The 18550-nt window shown below is 41.3% G+C and overlaps 1 protein-coding gene across 1 annotated transcript in view; it reads right to left on the reverse strand.

Moving 5' to 3' along the window:
• Positions 1-18550, reverse strand: part of STAB2 (stabilin 2) — a 218364-nt gene that overhangs the window by 39855 nt on the left and 159959 nt on the right. The window contains exons 51-52 of the mRNA XM_040344273.1: positions 15677-15853; positions 11423-11515 (exon numbers count right to left, since the gene is read on the reverse strand). Coding sequence (XP_040200207.1) covers positions 11423-11515; positions 15677-15853 — 270 coding nt within the window. The remainder of the gene's footprint in view (positions 1-11422; positions 11516-15676; positions 15854-18550) is intronic.

Genomic DNA, 18550 nt, shown 5'->3' on the forward strand with positions numbered 1-18550 from the left:
CCCGCTGGCTTGTACACACCAGCGGACCATATTTCCCTGCGGACCTGAACGCGTGCACGTAATCCACGTTTGACGTCACTATAAAGGGAAAGGCCAAAGTCAATGGCGACGCCCTCTGTTCCGCTTTTGCTAGTTACGGCTTTGCTCGTGTTAGTGAAGGTTTGGTTAGAGCTGATTCGCGCTTCTCGGTCTCCAGGCTTTCGCAGGTAGTATTTTCTCGTTCAGTGCGTGTGCTTGTGGGTACGTAGTTGGCATTCGGGTACAGGCGTGCAGTTCGTTCTGCTTTGCAGTTTCGTACTGTGCGTTCGTATCTGTGTGTCGTGCGTTCTTTGCAGGTCCCGCTGGATTTGATTGTGCTTTCTGTTGGAGTGTGTTCTTGACTGACCAGCCGGCCGGTTTGAAGCCATGATGGAGCAGCAGCGTCAATTTTCGCGAGTTGGTGCTGTTTATGGGATGGCTGCTGGATATGTTCATTATTCCAGTACTTTGGCCAGAAACAGGGGGCGGAGGCGTTTCTGGACCAAGAATTGGTTGCGCCAGCGTGACCAGTTCTCACATATGCCTCTGCTTAGGGAAATCCAGGAGAATAATCCTAATGACTATAGGAATTTTCTCCGCATGACGGACCCCGTATTCAACAGTCTGCTGGATCTTCTGTCCCCCTATATCATGAGGCAGGACACTGTGATGCGCCAAGCCATCACGGCCGAGCAGAGGCTTATTGCCACGTTGCGGTACCTGGCGACTGGGAGGAGCCTGCAGGACCTCAAGTTCTCGACAGGCATCTCTCCGCAGGCGCTTGGGGTCATCATACCGGACACGTGTGCTGCCATCATCAAAGTTCTGCACGAGGAGTATATTAAGGTAAGTTCCCTCATTTTAACCTCACAATGTGTCTTTAATAATGTGGCAAACTAACTTTTTATTTAATTTCCCAGATATGCTGTGTGTTTAACTAACGTTCCCTTTTCTCCCTATGCATGTTGATATCAGCTTTTACATGTTCTTTTTATTTTGGCCTACCTGCATATTTGGATCTTACCCAATATTAACCTGTCCAGCATGCTATCTTCGGGCCAACCCCCACCTTGCCACTTTTTTTTTTTTGTTTTGTTTTCTAAAAACAGTTTAAACACCCCCCACCCCCCCTTCAAAGTGTTTTTGTCCCCATCAGAGGGCTGGGGAGTCTCTTATTAATTAAGTGGGCCTATATATTTGTGCCCCGAAATTCTCCCTTCATAATTTGAAAAAGCTATTTTAAAAATGTAAAGTTGCACAAGGATGCTTGTAGGATTATGTTTGCAATGTTTATGTGCCAAAGTACTAAATCTCTTTTTTTGTTTGTCCCCACAGCTACCCTCCACACCACAGGAATGGCAGTCTGTGGCTTCCCAATTTGCCGAGCGGTGGGATTTTCCTAACTGCGGTGGAGCAATAGATGGGAAACACGTCCGCATTGTGCCCCCACCCCACTCGGGGTCCTTCTATTATAACTACAAGGGTTATCATAGTATTGTGTTGATGGCGGTGGTGTCGGCACAGTATGAGTTTCTATATGTGGACGTGGGGAAGAACGGCCGGATGTCAGATGGGGGAGTGTTCTCACGGACTGATTTCTATGATCGTCTCCAAACTGGTGGTCTGGCATTGCCACCAGATGAAGATAATGTGGAAGGACTTCCGTTTGTGTTCCTAGCGGACGAGGCTTTCGGGCTTGGACCTCACCTAATGCGGCCTTTTCCCCAGAGGACCCTCACCTTAGAGAGGAAGGTGTTCAATTTTCGGTTGTCCAGGGCTCGGAGGGTAGTCGAGAATGCCTTTGGGATACTCTCCAACCGGTTCCGCCTGTTCCTGACATCGATACATTTGGCGGAATATAAATTGAACACCATTATATTTGCCTGCTGCATTTTGCACAATTTTCTACGCAGGCACTCCCAGACGTACCTAGCCTCCATGGGCTCTGAGGCAGGACTACCCTCAGAGAACATTCCTGGCCTGGACACTGGTCGCGCTGGCTTGGCCCCCCAATCTGCTCGTGAGGTACGCGACAAATATGTTGAGTACTTCATGGGTCGGGGGGCCATTGCTATGCCAGATCATATTTCTTTCTAATTCGGCCCCCCAAAGAAAGGAATATTCTCACAACTAATAAATAATTAGACCATTGGACTTTATACAGTTGTTTGTCATTACTGCTTTTTCTCTATTTTTCTGTCTTCCAGGTTCTCTCCAAAAATAGTGCACTTCTAGTGCCAAATTTACTTACTCAGATGTATTAACTAACCACATTTGCACATTATTCACTCATCTACTAACTGGGTATTCAGTCTAGAAATAAGAAGCCACTCATTTTTCTGCTTTTGATGTCACAATTAAATTTTTTTATTTTAGTCATTTTTCAACAAGAAATGTGTATTTTTTGGCTGAAAACATTTTCTGCTAATTTTTTTGAGAAAATATTGGCTTTGAATTATTTAGTTTTTTGTCTTTATTGACAGTGATTAGCAATAATACTGATCGAAACACAATGTAAGAATAATTTCACTGAAACTATACGCCAGAATTTTTTGGCTTGTCTCCTATATATCTATCTCTAGAGATAGATATATATATATATATATATATATATATATATATATATATATATATATATATATATATATATATACACACTTCTAAACATAATTATTTTATACTTTTGTTCAAAATGAAACTTATTATTTAGTTTGGTTTTCAATAACCCAGAATAATTTATGTTGAATATTTTTTGGTTATTTTTTAATTTTTTTTTTTGTTTTTTTTTAGAAGACATTTATTTACATTTATAAATGTTTGGGTCTTGTTTTTCTACAAAACATTATTTGGCTTTGTATTTGTTTGTGTATAATTTTTTAAAAAACATTTTAACACAACAAAAATTTTTTTTCGTTTTTAAAGAAAATTCGTTAACTTATTTCTTTAGGTGAGATTTCTTGTTCGTTTTGTGATCTGAAACTGTAAACATTTACAAACCAAAAAAGATCAACACCAAACAAAAATATAAAAAAAGAACAGCAGTCAGTCATGGATGGTGTGCTTTCACACTGGAACACGCCAAAATTTCTAAATGCACACATTCAGTGAGAAATCGCCAAATGTCATTGGTTAAACAGACAAATGGCCACATGTGCTATCTGACATCATGGGTGATCAATGTCTGTGTTTTGTGGGAGCAAACCCTTCTTCCTCTCAACTACTTGAGGATCGAGGAGGGGTTTGTACCCACAAAGCACAGACAATAGATACATATACATATACAATAGATACATATAGCACATATTGGCACACTGTGTGTGCATTTAGAAATTTTGGCGTATTATAAAGTACAAAATTTAAAAAGGGTTTTGTGGGCGGGGGATGGGCTTTTGTGTTTCAGTCTTTGACACGGCCCATCATGTCAATGATATTTTTGTAATTCTGTTCGATGACTAGCATCCTTTGGCGCATGTTGTCCATTTCCGTGCTACACTCTGAAATGACATTTCGCACATTCTGCTCCATGACGACCATCCTTTCCCGCATATTGTCCATTTCCGTGCTGCACTCCATTACTTGCTGTACAATTATAGAAGCACTTGCACGTGAAAAATGTGCTACACCATCTTCATCCCCTAAAAACAAACAAATTGGCATTCAAAATATGTAAATAGTTTCCGGCCTATCTGCATATGTTTGGCCCTATTAATATTGGGGTGACACTGACCTGATGGCCTGATAATTTCCACATCCCCAATTTCTTCATCTTCTATCACTCCTCCTTCTTCCACCACCTCAGCCTCATCCTCCACGACTCCTCCTTCTTCCACCACCTCCCCCTCATCATCCACGACTCCTCCATCTTCTTCCAGAACTCCTTCTTTATCCATCACTACCCCTTCAAAATCACGCAATTCTGCTTCGTCCAGTTCCGCCTCATCTTCACCGAATTCTAAATCCAGAGTTAAGTCTTCCTCCTCTCTTCCTTCAACATCCTCCTCTCTTCCTTCCATATCCTCCTCTCTTCCTTCCACATCCTCCTCCTCCTCAACATGTGGAGGTGTTTGATTTTGTGGGTGTCTGGCCCTCTCTGCCTCCTCCAATTGCTGGCGTCTTCTTTCCCCTATAAGAAATAAGGAAAAAAAAAAGGTATACTCATCAGCACACAGATATTGGATATCATAAATCGCACACATTGCATAGACGATACATTTATGATGATTTTTGTTTGTTTATTCTTTCAGCAATCCTCCATTTTTGGCGTAGTTCTAGGCCAAGCTCTGATCCTGCCCCTTTTTTGCAAAGAAGTGACACACATGGATGTCCCCCCAAAAAATTAATTCTCGTCGACCCTCCAAATAAATATCCTTTGATTGTTGAGACACAGGTGCTTTGCATTTCCAGATGTTAAAACATCAGCTTTATTTGCATTTTGGAGAATGAATCTTGTTTGCCTGTCACATTCACTCAATTTAATTTCTGTGATTTTGCTATTCAACAATGTTTGAAAACCAAGTTTGGGGCCAGTCAGCCATGTCCAGGTGTGTTGTTCCTGGAGTAACGTCGCATTTTTGCAAAACAATGTCATATTACGCGTGTTTACTATTTCACGAAATTTGGTAAAGGTTGTTATTTTACATAAACACAATACAGTATCTACACGTGTTCAAAAGTACAAGCATGCCAAGGAGGCAGATGTGAAAAAATACATGTCAACACATTATTGCAGACATTCCCCCCCCCCCCTTAAATAATATGGACTTACATTTCCGCAGAATTTTGAGTATCTTCTTCATGTGATGTGGCTCCCTCAATTTTAAATCGGACCAACGCTTCCGGAGTTGCTCCTTGGACCTGGTGACACCAAACATTCTCCTCATTCTCCTTGCCACCTTGTCCATTATGTGTGACTTTCTACGGTTCGGTGTTTTGTAGGGCCCACATTCACCATCATAATCCTTCCTCCTCATGATGTAAACCAACTCCACCATTTCTTCAAACGCCATATTAGTGGCTTTATATCTTTTAGGCCTGGATCGGGACGGTCCTGCCTCTGTCCCTTCACTTGCGCCATGAGAGCTCCGTGCCCGCTCGTGTGACATCGCCATCTTTCCTTCACACAGAGATTAGGGGCGTGGAAACGAGGAAATGTCCCGTCAGGGGCGGAGATGAGGGCGGGGATTCTTGCATATGCGGAGTGTCGCGAATGCCAACAACGTATTGACGTAGGTTACGCGGAGAATATTCGCGCGATTCCAGAACCTACACAGTTAACGCCATATTTAATTTTTTCAATTGATTAGGGGCATGGCAAAGGTGACGAGGGCGGCGTTTCATACATACGCGGAGTGGATAAAAGGCGCTTGACGTGATTACGTAGGTTACGTGTTAATTCATCGAGCGTAACAAACGAGGATTTTGAGAGAGGCAGGTAAGAAATTTAAACATGGGATCAGCAGCGGGCTATAAAATGTAGAGCCATGGGATGGGGGTTTGGTCTGTTGGTTGCACAGTTTTATTAAGCTATTATGTCTCTTGGATACCAGAATGTGATTTTCATACCCAAATGCTTTTGTAGACATCACAAAATAGAGAGGTCAAAAATGCTGTGACTCATTATCAATTATGTAGGGTGTATTCAGATCAGGCCAAGTATTGTTCTGTGTTGGTTGGACAGAGGTCATTAGGAAGTTTCTTTCATGTAATCAATGCTGAGGGGCAGGATATCTACACATGCAATAGTGCCTTGATGAATGCTGTCATTTGTAATAATTGTGTATGGTTCTAGATTTCAATTATTTACTGCAATGTAACCAAAGGGGCGGCATGTATAAAAAAAATGTTAGCTACAACCAACCAATGGGGCCGAGCTGGCCAGCATTTTCTAAACAAGAGACACTGTGTTTGTATTTCTATATAGGTACTACTTTTTAAACAACATATTCTATCAATGTAAATGCTGAGGCTTTTTTTAATTGTGTTTTTGGTTTCTTTTTCTTTTTGTAATCTAGAATTAAAAAAATCAATAAATCAAGATTTAACAATGGATCTCCTGCAGACCCAAGAGATTATCCAGCACTTGCTGGATAAATTTAGGGAAATGCCCATCCTGTGGGATTCAAAGCAGCCCACCTACCACAACAAGGACGTACGAGCAGCAGCACTTGAACAGCTAGCAGCATACATGAGGACATGGGTGCCAGAATGCAGTGCCAACATGGTGAAGGATAAACTTGCCAACCTCAGGGGCACATATAGGAGAGCATACAAAGCTCACCAAAAGCAGCTAAGATCTGGAGCAGCAGCAAGACCACCAAAGGAACCCAAGCTGTGGTATTACAGCCAGATGTCATTTTTGCGGGATCAACTGGAAGGCAGGCCATCTATGTCAAGTCTGAATCCCAACCTTCCCTCCACGCTACCTCCCAGCGGGACTTCCCCAGATCACAACAGCCCTGCAGAGTCGGATGAAGAGGGCCTGGCTGACAGAGAGGCAGATCTGCGCCTCTACGATGATGAGGTATAGTAGTTTCCTAACTATTTATGGAATAATATTAATTATTGTTTGATTCTTGACTTGATATTGGTTAATAAAATACAAGCTGGGAAGCAAAAATCTAAAGTCGTGGGCAAACAAATAGGTGTCAGGGATGACAACTGCAGGGGTCAGAGGGTAAGTCTGTTTTCAAGTTTAAATTCAAGGCAAAAAATAAGATTCAAGCATGAAAATGTGAGTGATTATATTTCGAAATATATTACAACATGTCCCTTTTTTTTACACAGGAAGAAGAGACCAGCCAGGAGGTGGCAGATCCTCTCCTCACTGACAGCCAGGCCGAAGGGGTCAGTGGCAGCCAGGAGGAGGCCGGGCCCAGTGGCGTTGAGCAGCTCCCCAGGACAACCACCACCAGCCAGGCTCCTCCCCTTTATATTAGGCCACCAGGCCGAAAGAAGAAATTGGGGGCAGTGGAGGAAGCCAGCCTCCAAATGATTAAGGAGGCGAGTGCCATCATGAGGGCCCCCCTCAACCCCACTGAGGCCTACAGTGCCTCCGTGGCACATGATCTGAATAAAGGCACGGAGGAGCAGAGGCAATTGGCCAAGGGCATCATCAACCAGGCCCTTTGGTGGATGCAGAGGGAGCTGCTGACCCCAGACACTGGGCTATGTGACCCGGCCCGGCTTGCTGAACATCATACTCCTGCTGCCACATCATCCCCACCTGCAAGGGCCCAGGGAAGACCCGCTGTAAGGCAGCCTGGAAGGAAGGTTGCAAGGAAGAGGAGACGTTGATGCCCTGCCTTCCATTTGATCCCCCACAAATGGCATCTTGTTTGGACTACCACAGCTTGGGTTCCTTTGGTTATGTGCTGCTGCTTCAGATTTGAGTTTGTGTGCCTCCTGAGGTTGGCTAGTTTAGCCTTCACCATGTTTGACAATGCAAGTTTGCATGTATTTTGCTAGCTGTTCAAGTGCTGCCATTCTGTTTTTGTTCCTTTTTATAATTTGCTAAAATAAAAGCCTTTTTGTTGATTTTAAAAACGTGCCTATTGTTTGTAATACTGTGGGTATTATTTTAGGCATCAAACATTACAAACAAATAAAATGTTTAATCAAAAATATTCACTAACTCATGGGGGGGGGGGGTGCATTTGGTGTGCCAACATGGTAGACAATTTAAACAACCTTCAAAATAATCCAGTTAAATATACAAACAAAAGCAAAATCCAAACAATTTCCTATTAAAATATTCTAAATGGTGACATAACTATAAACACATAAATAAAGTGGGAAAGATAAACATTAAACATTAAAAGCAAAAAATTATACATGTGGAGGACCAGTAAAAATATGATACGTCGGGCCAATAAAAGATTGCTAAAATATTACTACATCACAGCTAACAAATGTCACTTTTCAGTATGGAACAACTCAGTTGAAATAACATGAGCTAAATAACTGATTATTTATAGCAAGAGAAGAATGAATAAAACGACGGCATCAAGCGTTGTTTATTGTGTGGTTTGCTTCAGTGTTCTATTGCTAGAATTAATCTTTCTATTGACGAATGTGCCATATCCCAAACAAACGTGAGTTTTACCTGAACGAGCGCTCCCGTGGCCTCATTTAGTCTGAGCATGCGCGGGGTTTTTGTACGTTGGTTTTGTGTACTCACCACCAAACATGTCCGTTCGGACAGGATTTGAGCGGACGGTTTTAAAACAAGTTTGCAAATAAATGTCTGCTGAAAAACGGCCCGGCGGGCAAATGTACGCTGAAATTCTGTACGCTCGTAACTACACACGACCAAACATGTCTGCTGAAACTGGTCCGCGGGCCAGTTTCAGCAGACATGTTTGGTCGTGAGTACGGGGCCTAAGAGGTCAAAACTCCTAATTCTCGGGTAGTAACTAAAAAAATATTGAAGTCATTGGATCGTTATATTGGCAGACAACTAGCTTTTTCAGAAGGGGAAAATAAGCAATGGCAGCCTATATACAGTACCACTCTTAAAATGTTTTACATTTTTAATTGTCAGTCATCACAACTAGGTCCATAATCTTATTTTTATGCAGATCCATGATTTTATCTTGTTTACATGACATGTTACTGTATTATGTGCTTACATAGTTATGTTCACACTAAGCTAAGTAACTTAAACTGTACAGAAATTATTTTTTAGCTAAACTTAAGCTTTAGGGTAATATCTGAGCCCATGAGTGAATGAGTCAGAGAAACAACTTATAGGAGGGTTCAATCAGAGACAAAAGGGTTGATTTACTAAAGGAGTAGAACATATTTACTTTGCAAAGTGAACATACTCTACTGTAAATTAAAGCCAATGAGTTTGAAACAGATCATAGAAACTTAAAAATAAAATGAAACCAACCTCAAATTACAGTTTCCCTATATTAATATGTATTGCCACAAACCCCCCCGCCAGAGCCACTGATATTTAACTGGTTCTTTCCCAAAGAATGAAGAGACTACCAGTCACACAAGCAACAGTCTATCCACTCTGGCTTCAATAAACAGTCTAGAGTTTGTATTTTTAAGGATTTTTGCTTGTAGAACTTGGTATGGGAGAGGGGTGAAGGTGGTATTGGATACGCAAAGCACACTAAATAGCAACAGAAGGACGTCCTTGACTGGACTAGGGTTCTCTGAACAGTCTTTCTGCCAAGGGTTATTACTAAGTGCCAGAACAGAAACCCTGTAAGTGCTGTCTCAGAAAGACCTACTGCTGGTGCCTGGCACTTATCCTTAAAAGTTGCACATAGTCACTTGGATCTTGAGCTCAGGTCTATTCTCATAATATCTCTCCAGGACAGCTGAACTCCTCCAGTTTCCTCCAGACATCTTTATGTCCCAGGACAATTGCTCAGTTCCTAGCTTCCACCAGACACTATTCAGTGATGAACTGATGAACTCCAGCAAATTCTAGCAAAACTGCCTCCGAGGGGCAGAGTCAGAGGCTGTGAACCTCTCCAGTAAGACAAGAACATGGCTGCCCCAGACCCCAGATTATTTCTGTTTTCCCAGCCACTACACCTCCCCAGGGATTGGTTGCAGCACAATAAATATTCAAGCTGCCCATTTGACTTTCATAGCCCCCTATGTTCTAGAAGCTTCTAGAAGGGAGGGGAAGAGCAATCAAACTTGCAGCTTGTGATATCCAAAACAGCCCAAAGTAATCAACAGCTGCTCTAATGATTACAGGGGAACCAAAAATAACTAAATTTACCTATCACTCTAGCAATTTACCTAGGAGGGTGCTACACATATTCATAGTTATGAATGTCTGTAACTTTAAAGTGGCTTCACACTGCCCTGTTGCGCTTTTGCTAAAGTGCAGCTAACCCTATAGAGGCCGGGTCCCTGTTCGCCCCGGAACCTCCCTGCTGGCCACCTCCCTTTCATTATTCCTCTATATAACCACAAAGATATCCAAGCATACCTGCCTGAAGTCCCCCAATAACCCCCTGTGGTTCAACCCCAATCTGCAGGAGTTGTACTCCTTACCTGACCCCAATCACTAGTTCTCCAAAGGGTTTAAATATTTATGTCACCTATACAATGCTCAGGGATTTAAAACTTTCTGTCAGTTATGCCTAGATTTTGACCTGCCACGATCGTACCTATTCTATTATTATCAGCTTAGGCACACTATCCTTGCCCAGTTTGGCTCCTTAGATGACCCCACCGATCTGCCTCCACTGGAGAAACTGCAGACCCCACTAAACTTGTCTCTACCTATTATGCAGCCCTAATGTCTGACTTTAACCCTAGATTCCACAAGGCTCAGGTGAAATGGGCCTCTATGGACATTCCCCTTGTAGAAGAGGACTGGTCCGAATTTAGTGATACATACAAAACTTCAGTTATTGCTTCACAAGACCGTACCATACAGGTGAAAATTTTCCATCAATCCCATCTCACCCCAGCTAGGTTGCACAAGATGGGTCTCTTACCCTCGGCTGGATGCTTTCGCAGCTGTAGAGAATGTCTATGTCGAGAAAGCTATTTTGTCCTGGAAGGGTGCACAGACCTCTCTGAAATCCCTCTGGTTAAAGCTTGTTAATTAATCTATCTCATTATACAAACTTACCTTTGAACTCCGGAAACAGAATAAAACATTCCACAAAATCGGGGGTAGATAGTTGGCAAGTCCTTTGACCCTCTCTTAGCACTGAATGTACCCTCCCTTGCTGACCACCAATGGGCCATGCCGCAAAGATCTCCACTGTTGCTATGCCCCAGCAGTATTCTTGAACCTTTTTTCCTCTGTGACTGCTTTATGACCATTGCAATACTGTCTGTTTTTCTTTAATTACATGAGCACAATGTAGGATGCTGTATACCGGGGATATGTAATTACCGGACCTACAGCTGTTGCAGAACTACAAGTCCCATGAGGCATAGCAAGACTCTGAAAGCCACAAGCATGACACCCACAGGCAGAGGCATGATGGGACTTTTAGTTTTGCAACATCTGGAGGTCCGCTAATTGCATATCCCTGCTATATACCAATGAGTGACCAAGTTGGTCTTGTTTTTTTTTCTTATGTTTTTACGTTTTTAGTGCAGATTAGCTGCACGTTCCTATAGCCTTCTATGAGCACCTCCGGTTTTGCTGCAGTTTCAGAAAGCGCCTGCATGCTAAATCTCATGAATCATGCATCGTTGGTGCACTTTCTGAAACCACACCAAAACCACAAGACCTCATAAAAGTCTACGGGACACAGAACTAACCAGCACAAAGCGCAATTGGATCGCAACAGGGCAGTGTGGACCCACCATTTGAGCACAGAAAGATTTATGTTAAATTGGGTAAATGCATGCATGGCAAAACACGGCAGTATTTAATAGACTTGATAACCATTTTTATATGTGAGATACTTACAGTTGTAGAATCCTTGTCTCCACATTTTACACTAAGGTCAGAACCTTGAAGTGTCTTTATTGAGCCCCTAATAATGAGGTCATTAGCTGTAACCTGAAATAATTGATACACAAATGTTAAACATAAATTTAGGTGCCAACATGTGCAACAGAAATAGTTTAAATCCTCTGGTTTATTTTCTGTGATCTTACAAGGAATCCCTTGTATGCAATCTGCTAAGCTATTGGGTCTAATATAAAAGCGATTCTCAAAATAGTAAAAACTCTAACATTTATTTATTATCACTGCAAAGAAGGTGTTTTCATTATGCATCTTTAATAAATTGTAGGAAATTGACAGAAATTAATGTTGTTAAAACACTTGTACCTGAGCTATTCTCAATAAACACATCAATATTCACAATATGCAATCATCACTATAAGCATCAGGTCAGAAAAGTCTTAATTACTGAACAAAATCCAATCTCTTCTAACAACTCTGAATACACTTTCATTCAGGTGCTATGATATCTGAGCCCATGTTGCTGACAAGCTTAGCAAGACTCATCCTGCTTGGGAAGACCGCTCTCAAGCACACACTTTGCACACACTTGGGCCAGATCCACGGGCCAAATTCTCAAAAACGCTGCCTAACTTAACTTTCAGCAGTTAAGTTACACAGGCGTTAAATATCTACCTAAGTGCCTGATCCACAAAGCACTTACCTAGAAATTACACGCCGTGTAACCTAAGTGCCTCCGTCGCAAGGCGGTCGTCTCCTCGAGGGGGCGATTCCTATTCAAATGAGGCACGCTCCCGTGCCGGACGTACTGCGCATGCGTGTGACGTCATTTTTCCCGACGTGCAGCGCGCTAACGTAATTTACGCCGGGCTTTGTGGATTGCGACGGGACAATAAAGTTGCGACGGGTGAAAAAAAAAATACGCGCCGGGAAAAAAAATTCAAATTTAAAAAAAAATCGCGCCGATCGAAAAAAAGGTCTGGTTTTACATGGTGTACTAACTTTACACATTGTAAAACCAGCCCTAAGTTAACGCGTGCAAATCGTAACCTACGCAGAAAACACAAAGCTTAAAAGCTTTGTGGATCTGCTTAAGTACTCATTTGCATACGCTAGCCGGCATTTCGACTCGAAATGCCCCCAGCGGCGGATGCGGTACTGCATCCTAAGATCCGACAGTGTAAGTGTCTTACAGATGTCGGATCTTCTGACTATCTTTGGAAAAATCCTTCTGAGGATCGTTTCCAAAGATAGCCACAGGGATACGCAGGCTGAACAGCAGTTCCGCCTGCGTATCTCCTTTGAAGATTTGGCCCCACGTACCCTGGCGCATATTTCCGTCGGGCGTAGCGTATCTAAGATACACTACGCCGCCGCGACTTACTTTTTTTGTATCCTCAAAGAATGCGCGCCGTAAGTTACGGCGGCGTAGTGTATCTTTGGCGGCGTAAGGGCGAGTAATTCAAATAGATGTGATGGGGGCGTGTTTTATGTAAATACGTCGTGACCCGATGTAAATGACGTTTTTTTTCACGGCGCATGCGCCGTCCGTGGGGGTATCCCAGTGCGCATGCTCGAAATTAAACCGGAACAAGCCAATGCTTACGACGGTATTGTCATTCTACGCAAATCCCTATTCGCGAACGACTTACGCAAACGACGTAAAAAATTCAAAATTCGACGTGGGAACGATGGCCATACTTAACATTGAGTACGCCTCATATAGCAGGGATAACTATACGCCGGAAAAAGCCGAAGCCAACAGACGTAAAAACATGCGCCGGCCGGACATACGTTCATGGATCGCCGTATCTAGCTAATTTGCATACTCGACGCGGAATTCGACGGAAACGCCACCTAGCGGCGGAAAAATGCACCTACGATCCGACGGCGTACTAAGACGTACGCCAGTCGTATCAAGCCCAGATGCAGTCGTATCTTGTTTTGTAGATACAAAACAAAGATACGACGCGGGAACTTTGAAATTATGCGGCATATCAATAGATACGCCGGCGTAATTCTTCTGTGGATCTGGCCCACTTGTTGGCAACATATCAAGTGCAATTCATTGAATGAAAGTACATGAAAACCTCAACAATGAATGTTTGTTATTATATCAGTTCAATAAGTGCAACAAAAAAAATACCAGTTGACCCACCCAGAAACATACTGAGTTGATAACTTTATCAGCATTGTTCTTAGCTCCTTCTGTGGACTATTATGCAGTCCTAACAAACTTGCTGTTCTATGGTGACAAGACAATACTGTAACTCCATAGATGCAGTACAGGGTATACATACAGCCTTGCCACCCCAAAACAGGAGCTGTGTTACTGGTAGGATAACCAGGTGAAAATAAAGAGCAGAAATGTGTGTGTGTGTGTGTATATATATATATATATATATATATATATATATACATACAGTATATATATAACCATTAAGATGACAACACCTGATGCTGCCTGATATTGTTTAGTTGTCTGATCCCAAGCTTTTATGAACAGAACAATGTTTGTGCATGCTGAATGGAAAAAGAAGATTCCTGTGATGACGTCATCCTTGCTCCACACAATGGTAGTTACTTTATGGCCTGCTTATTATTGTTTTAGAAATGCTGGACAAAAAACGCTAAGATTGAAAAGTGTTTAGCCTATTGTGTAAGCTAGGTTTAGTAGCTTCAGCATTAAAGTGTTACTGAACACAGTAAAATCAGTCTGTATATGCAGCATACTTGTTATACTCACTGTGGAATTTAAGGGGTTAATCCTCTGCATTGTGTAAAAAGCCTGTTTGATCCTGTCTTCTCTGATCTTCCCCTTATTTTACTGTGCTCAATCCATCTGCTGATAGTACAGAGCCTTGGAGACACTCTGCACATGCTCAGTTTGGTGTGTATTGATAGAGAGTTTTTTTTTATATATTGGGAGGGGGCATGTGTTCAGCACAGGGCCAATCAGCACTGTCCCGACAGAAGGTCAGGGGTCATGCAGCCTCATAGCACAGTCAGAGGAGAGTGAAAACTCCTCCTACAAACTTTAACCAGTGCTCAGCCGGTCACTGATAGAAGTCACTAGATTGCTATATATTGCTGATGAGAAAAAGGTATTTAACAGTTTATATTTGTTAAAATAATTAAATTTCCATGTTCTGTGTACTGTGGGAGACCAGATATAGTGATGGGTTATGATGTACCCCATACTCATTCACATGGCGGGGGAGTTGTGGGATCTGGGAGCCAAGATTCCGATAAGCCCTCTGCCCGCAGACCCTAACAACCACCGCCCAGGGTTGTGGGGAAGAGGCCCTTGTCCCCATCATCAACATGGGGACAATTTGTAAAAACACCTAGTGTGCATGAAGCCTTAGGGCTCATTCACACAGGACATTTTTGCAGATGCTGTTAGGGGTGTCTGATGTTTTTGTTTACTGCCTCTAAATGCTCCTCCAAGTTAGGCTATCTGTCCATGCACACATAAACTTTCAGAGGCGTTTGGAGGCATAAGCGTTTAGGGGAGGCAGTTGAGCTGTAAAAATGCAAAACTTTGCTAAACGCTGTAACAAGCTTTTAGCCGCTTATGGCATTTTTAGGCCTTTTTACATTATAGGGAGTGTTTTTACTGTAAAATGCCCAAAAACCCTAATGCCAAAAAAGCACAAAAACACCCCTAAACGCTTGTCAAAAACATGGCTAAAAGCATGTTTTACAGCTGCCTTTTCCTTGCAGCAGGGCTGCCATTTTTTAAACTTCCTGTGTGCATTGAAAAGTTAGGTCTGGATTACAATCAAAGGACACCAGTGCAAGTCACATTTCCTATTTATGCAGGCTTAAACTGGTCAAAAAGTAGACTTTAAAGGGTTTGTAAAGGTTCGGTTTTATTTTCTAAATAAGTTCTTTAAGCTAGTGCATTGTTGGTTCACTTACCTTTTCCTTCGATTTCCCTTTTAAATGTTTTTTTTTTGTTTTCTTTGTCTGAATTTCTCACTTCCTGTTCCTCCTCAGTAAGCTGTTCTGGCTGACTAACCCCCAGCCAGAACGTCTCGGATGATGGGGGCAAGCTTACTGAGGAGAAACAGGAAGTGAAAAATTCAGACAAAGAATCAAAACATTTAGAAGGGAATTCGAAGGAAAAGGTAAGTGAACCAACAATGAACCACCAATAGAACAGATTTAGAAAATAAAAAACAAACCTTTACAACCCCTTTAACATTCTCTATATATTGCAAGATTCACCAAAAAATATTTGTGCCTCACCCCGGCATCTCTGACAATGTGATACTTCAAGTTTTGTATAAGCTTATCTTTGTTTTGATTATTGAAAAGAAAATCTCTTTGCTCTTGGGGCAGGTCTCTTATTGCCTCATCTGTTGGCAGGAACAATGTTACTGGTCGATGTACAGGATCATCAATAAGTTTCATTAGCTCAGCATCCTGAAAAAACATAAGAGTAACAACAAAAACATTTAATTACATATACTCCTCTAATCTCCATAGTTTAAATATAATACACTTTTACATATATTTATGCTCTAGTTTTATTTGAACGAAATAAGGCTTTTAGCAAAAAATTCATAGCATTGTTTCAATACTTGACATAATTATCTCCTATCAGATTATTTCCATTTGGTCTTATTCAATAATTCAATCTAAGAAGCAAAGTACTAACAGACAAGTTCGGTAAAATGACAACCAGCAAAAATCCTGCACTAGTCTGATTTCAGTAAAGTGATTAGTTCCTATGGATCTATGGATTAGTGCACTTTTCAGGTCACGCTTTTCTCTTTACACTGCAAATATCCAGCCTGTAGGCCTACATGAAATATATATGTAACAGACAGGGACTATCTATAACAATTATTACAAGAATGCAGCATATTTTTTAGTGTTTATCATTAAAGGGAATCAGCCAGTTCCAGTGTTTTTCTAGCTACAGCCAGAAATTGTTTTAGCTAACCAACATATTTTACAGCTCTTTCAACCCCTTAGGTTATTCAGCTGGTTTACTGAAGGAGCCACTGGTTAAAACTAGTTTTCTCTAATCCAGTGTAGCAATACAATACAAGACAAAATAAACAGTACCAGTAGAAACATTTCTGTGCTACTTAAAAATCGACAGTCCTCAGATTTGTATTGTTAAAAAAATACTTAATAATAAAAATATGAAAAATTAAAAATGTATTAGTGTTCTTCTTTATGGTAAATAGTCAATAATTCACCAGCACAACAGCAGTTAAGGCATTGTAGTAAAAAAAAATAAGATAATGTAAAAAGATTTGTATTGTTAGAAAAAATATACCTAATAATAACAATATGAAAAATAAAAATGTTATTAATGCTCTCTTTTATGGTAAAGATTCAATAAATCACCAACACAACACCAGTTAAGGAATTGTAGAAAAAAAAATAAGATAATGTAAAAAGATTTGTATTGTTAGAAAAATATACTTAATAATAACAATATGAAAAATTTACATTTTATTAGTGTTAAGGTAATATTCCATTAGATAACCAAGATAAAGTAAAAAAAACTGCTACAGTAGGATCTCAGACAGCAATAAAAACCTGACACGGGTTTCTAACCCTTCCCTATTCTATCCAAAACTAAAAACACTCTACACTATGGCAGAAGGTGAAATCACCATGGTTGTTCAACAGATGATAATAATAATAAAAGCTGCGCTGCAATGTGATGTGAGAAATCGATATAACAATCAGATTATAAAGAATATATTGCACACAAAACACTAGTGCAATGTGAAATGATCAAGTGAGGGTGCAAAGTCCATATGAATGGATGTATCTCAGGGAAAATCAGGATGACAGAAAGTTCTCCGAGTATGTGAAAAGGTATCCAAACTTATCCAGTGAATCTGTATAGCAGATAGAAAAGTCCTCCACCGTTAAATCCTAACTGCTTACCACAACGATAAGTAAATCAAGCATGTAACCGTGACTGCCAATTCCAAGATTCCAGGGGAAATTTTTTCACTTTATCTTTGTTTCAGATATCAGACTATTCACTTTCCAGAGTATGACCCAAAAGAGAAAAGGCTGACATAGCGTGATACCGTAATAAAATTCGTTTATTAGTAAAAGTGTTGCACTTACAGTTATGCAGTAAAAACAGTGCGTGTGTAGTAATAGCCGGCCGGCTTAACTGTCCGCTCGTCCTTCCGGGTAGACTGCGCAGTACAATTCGTAGTGACGTCAGCACGCCGCTCCTCCCTACGCCGTTTCGTCACAACAATGACTTCTTCCAGGGGCACAAGCGGCGTGCTGACTCGCCACTCTTTTAAAAGCAATAACAACATCCGGGACCGCCCAGCTCTGAACCTTGGAGATCGCGGGCGCAAACCGCCATGTTTGAATTGGGATCCCTGCCACCAATGAATAGTAATGCAGGCAAAAAAACTCAAAAGCGGGGATGTATGTATAGAATAAAACGTACAATCTAAATCAATAATTCATACGCTTTAGACAATATAATTTAAAACGAACGATTAAAAATGATAAACAGGTTTAGTGAATGTGAGAAATTATGTAATGAAAACTATCTCACATATCACAATATCCTGAAAAAAGAAAAAATATATTTGTAAGCACTGGTTGCAAGTGCCAATAGGTTTTGTAACCATAGAAAAAATATAATAAAAGTTAAAATTAATTAAAACACTTCTATCTAGATTTGTGCTATGATTAATTGTCAACAAGAGTAAGTTGGTTAGACTGCCCTCCTGTGGCCACAACAAAAAAAGGGACCCAAATCACAACTAGAGGATAAGTAATGCAAATATAAAACATGACATCTGCGTTTGCGCCCGCGATCTCCAAGGTTCAGAGCTGGGCGGTCCCGGATGTTGTTATTGCTTTTAAAAGAGTGGCGAGTCAGCACGCCGCTTGTGCCCCTGGAAGAAGTCATTGTTGTGACGAAACGGCGTAGGGAGGAGCGGCGTGCTGACGTCACTACGAATTGTACTGCGCAGTCTACCCGGAAGGACGAGCGGACAGTTAAGCCGGCCGGCTATTACTACACACGCACTGTTTTTACTGCATAACTGTAAGTGCAACACTTTTACTAATAAACGAATTTTATTACGGTATCACGCTATGTCAGCCTTTTCTCTTTTG

The sequence above is a fragment of the Rana temporaria genome, chromosome 3 (assembly GCF_905171775.1).
Source record: "Rana temporaria chromosome 3, aRanTem1.1, whole genome shotgun sequence".
Classification (NCBI taxonomy): Eukaryota; Metazoa; Chordata; class Amphibia; order Anura; family Ranidae; genus Rana; species Rana temporaria.